The sequence below is a fragment of the Triticum urartu genome, chromosome 4A, assembly GCF_056163025.1.
Source record: "Triticum urartu cultivar PI428250 chromosome 4A, HENAU_Tu73, whole genome shotgun sequence".
NCBI classification, from domain to species: domain Eukaryota; kingdom Viridiplantae; phylum Streptophyta; class Magnoliopsida; order Poales; family Poaceae; genus Triticum; species Triticum urartu.
In genome coordinates this window covers 602,415,922-602,419,365 of record NC_141876.1, presented here as the reverse complement: position 1 = coordinate 602,419,365, position 3,444 = coordinate 602,415,922, and the positions used below count along the sequence as shown (strand labels likewise).

General features: G+C 54.4%; 1 protein-coding gene across 1 annotated transcript; it reads left to right on the top strand.

The window, feature by feature from the left end:
- The first annotated feature begins 897 nt into the window (after positions 1–897).
- Positions 898–2,601, top strand: LOC125554390 (tyrosine N-monooxygenase-like). The gene is made up of 2 exons (XM_048717958.2): positions 898–1,824; positions 1,963–2,601. Exons 1-2 carry the CDS (start codon positions 898–900, stop codon positions 2,599–2,601), a joined length of 1,566 nt encoding a protein of 521 aa, XP_048573915.2.
- The last annotated feature ends 843 nt before the right edge of the window (positions 2,602–3,444 follow it).

Sequence of the window (3,444 nt, the reverse complement as noted above, 5' to 3'; positions counted from 1 at the left end):
CGACAGATTTGCTGCCCCACGTCCCGCGGTCACCGCTGGAATGGTAACCAGCGAGGAAGAAGGCTGCCCACCTGCTGCCACCGGGTTCCCATGGACGCCTCCTCCGACCCCGTCGTGGCTTCCTCCCGGGCGAAGAAGATGAAGGCGGCCATAGGGTCACAGGGTAAAAAAAAAGAAGATGGTGAAGGCGACCATGGCTGCTACTGCTTCAACGTCATCGCCCTCCCCTGCTGCTCCTGCCGCACTTCCTCGCCCACCACCGTACCTCCCGTCCCGTCGCCAACCATGGAGGAGGAACCGTCGACGCCCGTCGTCACCATCTTCAGTTTTACATCACCCATTGGAGCACTAGCTATTTTTACATCATCAGTTGGAGTTGGAGGTTTTTGATTGTGTAAAAACTATTTTTTGATGATATATTTTAATCATCTATTGGAGATGCTCTATAAGTACGTTCGGAGCAAGCTAAGCTTGTCGGAGCAGTACACATCTTGTGACGTTTGAGCGTACGCTGTCACTTTTGAGCGTCTTCGATCCTAGCCACCCTACCCGCCTGTTCCCGTTGTATGCTTAGCTGTCCCTTCTCTTGTGGCGACACTGCACTTAATGTATTCCCTAATGTCTCATGGGGTACGGTGTAAACTTGCAATCAGAGTGAGAAACCTAGCTAGCATATATTGCTGTCTCTCTTTGAGAACCTTCTTCTACAGCTCTCCCACCCATCCCACCTTGGGATAGCGCGTTTACGATGTGCATGCGCGTCGTAGCTGTGTCTGATCTTGTGGCCACCACTGGTCCGATCTCTGCGTCCAATAAAGCCATGCGTGAATGCTAGTTGCTTTGCTCCAACTTACAAAGCTAGCTAGCATGGCAATGGAGCAGCTGGGAGCCTTCACAATGCTGGTGCTGTTACTCACCTTCATCTACCTCGTCCTCAGGCTCAGACGCAAGGACAGCAAGCCGCACACGCTCCCGCTCCCGCCAGGCCCAGCGCCGTGGCCGGTGGTGGGCAGCCTCCCGGAGATGATGCTCAACAAGCCCGCGTTCCGGTGGATCCACCGCACGATGGAGGAGATGGGCACCGACATCGTCTGCGTCCGCCTTGGCGGCGTCCACGTCGTCGCCGTCACCTGTCCCAGCATCGCCCGCGAGGTGCTCAGGAAGCAGGACGCCACCTTCGCCTCGCGCCCGCTCACCTTCGCCTCCGCCGCCTTCAGCCGCGGGTACAAGAACGCCGTGCTGTCGCCGTTTGGGGACCAGTGGAGGAAGATGCGCCGCGTGCTCACCTCCGAGATCATCTGCCCCTCCCGCCACCGATGGCTCCAGGACCGCCGCGCCGACGAGGCCGACAACCTCACCAGCTACGTCTACAACCTCGCCACCGCCGCGAAGGGGTTATCGTTGGGCAGTGGCGCCGTGGACGTGCGGCACGTCGCGAGGCACTACTGCGGCAACGTCATCCGCCGGCTCCTCTTCGGCAGGCGGTACTTCGGCGAGCCTGGGCGACGCGATGGTGGGCCGGGGCCCATGGAGGTGGAGCACATGGACGCCTTGTTCACCTCCCTCGGGCTTCTCTATGCTTTCTGCGTCTCCGACTACCTTCCCTGGCTGCGCGGCTTCGACCTCGACGGCCACGAGAAGATGGTCAAGGAGGCCAACGCGACCATGAACCGGCTGCACGACGCCGTCATCGACGAGCGGTGGGGGCAGTGGAAGTCCGGCGAGAGGAAGGAGCTTGATGACTTCCTCGACGTGCTCATCACGCTCAAAGACGCCGAGGGGAAGCCGCTGCTCACCATCGAGGAGATCAAAGCACAGTCTCAGGTTGGTAACCACTTCACAATATTATGAAGTCACATATGCATGCATGGTCAATGCATGTCAAACATTTACAAGGTGCAAAGAAAGTGGACTATCCAACTAATGTGTTGCATACGTGGCATGACATGGTGGTGCATGCAGGACATAACCTTTGCAGCCGTTGACAACCCATCGAACGCAGTGGAGTGGGCCCTGGCAGAGATGGCGAATGCGCCGGAGGTGATGGCAAAGGCGATGGAGGAGATGGACCGCGTGGTGGGCCGGGAGCGGCTGATGCAGGAGTCGGATATCCCCCAGCTCAGCTACGCCAAGGCGTGCATCCGAGAAGCATTCCGGCTGCACCCTGTTGCACCTTTCAACGTGCCACATGTTGCACTAGCCGACACCAACGTCGCCGGCTACCACATACCCAAGGGAAGCCATGTCATCCTCAGCCGCACTGGACTCGGCAGGAACCCGACCATCTGGAATGAGCCTCTCCGCTTCATGCCAGAGCGCCACATTAATACGACCACAGATGATATGGCACTCACAGAGAACGAGCTGAGGTTCATCTCTTTCAGTACCGGCCGTCGTGGGTGCGTCGCGACATCACTTGGGACGGCAATGTGCATGACGCTCTTCGGCAGGCTTCTGCAAGGGTTCACTTGGAGCAAGCCAGTAGGATTGGCAGCTATAGATCTCAGCGAGTCGGAGCATGACGTGTTCCTGGCCAAGCCATTGGTGATGTGTGCTAAGCCGCGTTTGCCGGTGCACCTCTACCACGCTGCCGCCATCTAATATATCTTCGGAAAAATATTGTTGGAAAATAATATAGCTCGGTCGATCGTCACCATGATGTGAGCCGAGATCACCTCGATCTCCACCTGAAGTAGGTTTGTGTGCACACATGTTCTTGGCAGTGACTACAACCCGGTTGGCTTGAAAATAATCATTTTCATTGATAGCCATCCAATCGAGAACCTCATATTAGATCAAATGGTTCCTAGTCGTCATTTCGAAATAGTTGTAGGTTGAGAAATTGTCTATCTACTGTAATCATACGTTTATACATTAGCACGATAACCACATCATTCTAACAAGTCCACTATATAAAACCATTACATACTTTATACTACCATTCTGACGCCGTAGGGCAGTCAACTGCTCATGCATCGACGATGAGTTGTGGAAATGTATCTTGGCTTTCCCTCTAAATGTGTTCTTGTCTTAATAATGAGACTCTATCATTCATGATTTAAATAACTAATTCCAAGGAAGAAGAAAGAAAATTATTGCTGACGAATCCCCACGATAAAAACAACAAAAGAGAGAAAACATACGACACTTATAAAAGGAAGATTTGTATTTCTATATTGTTATGGATGCATATCACTTTGAAGGAAACTAGGAAAGCCCACTAGTAGAAAACGGGCCTTTTGTCCCGGTTCGTAAGGGCCTTTTGTCCCGGTTCCAGAACCGGGACTAAAGGGTCGTTACTAATGCCCTGACCCTTTAGTCCCGATTCTAACAAGAACCGGGACAGATGGGCCTCCACGTGGCCTGCGCGCTGATCCCAGGCAGGAGGGCCTGGTTGGTGGCACCAACCGGGACCAATAGGCCTCCACGCGTCAGCATTTCTGT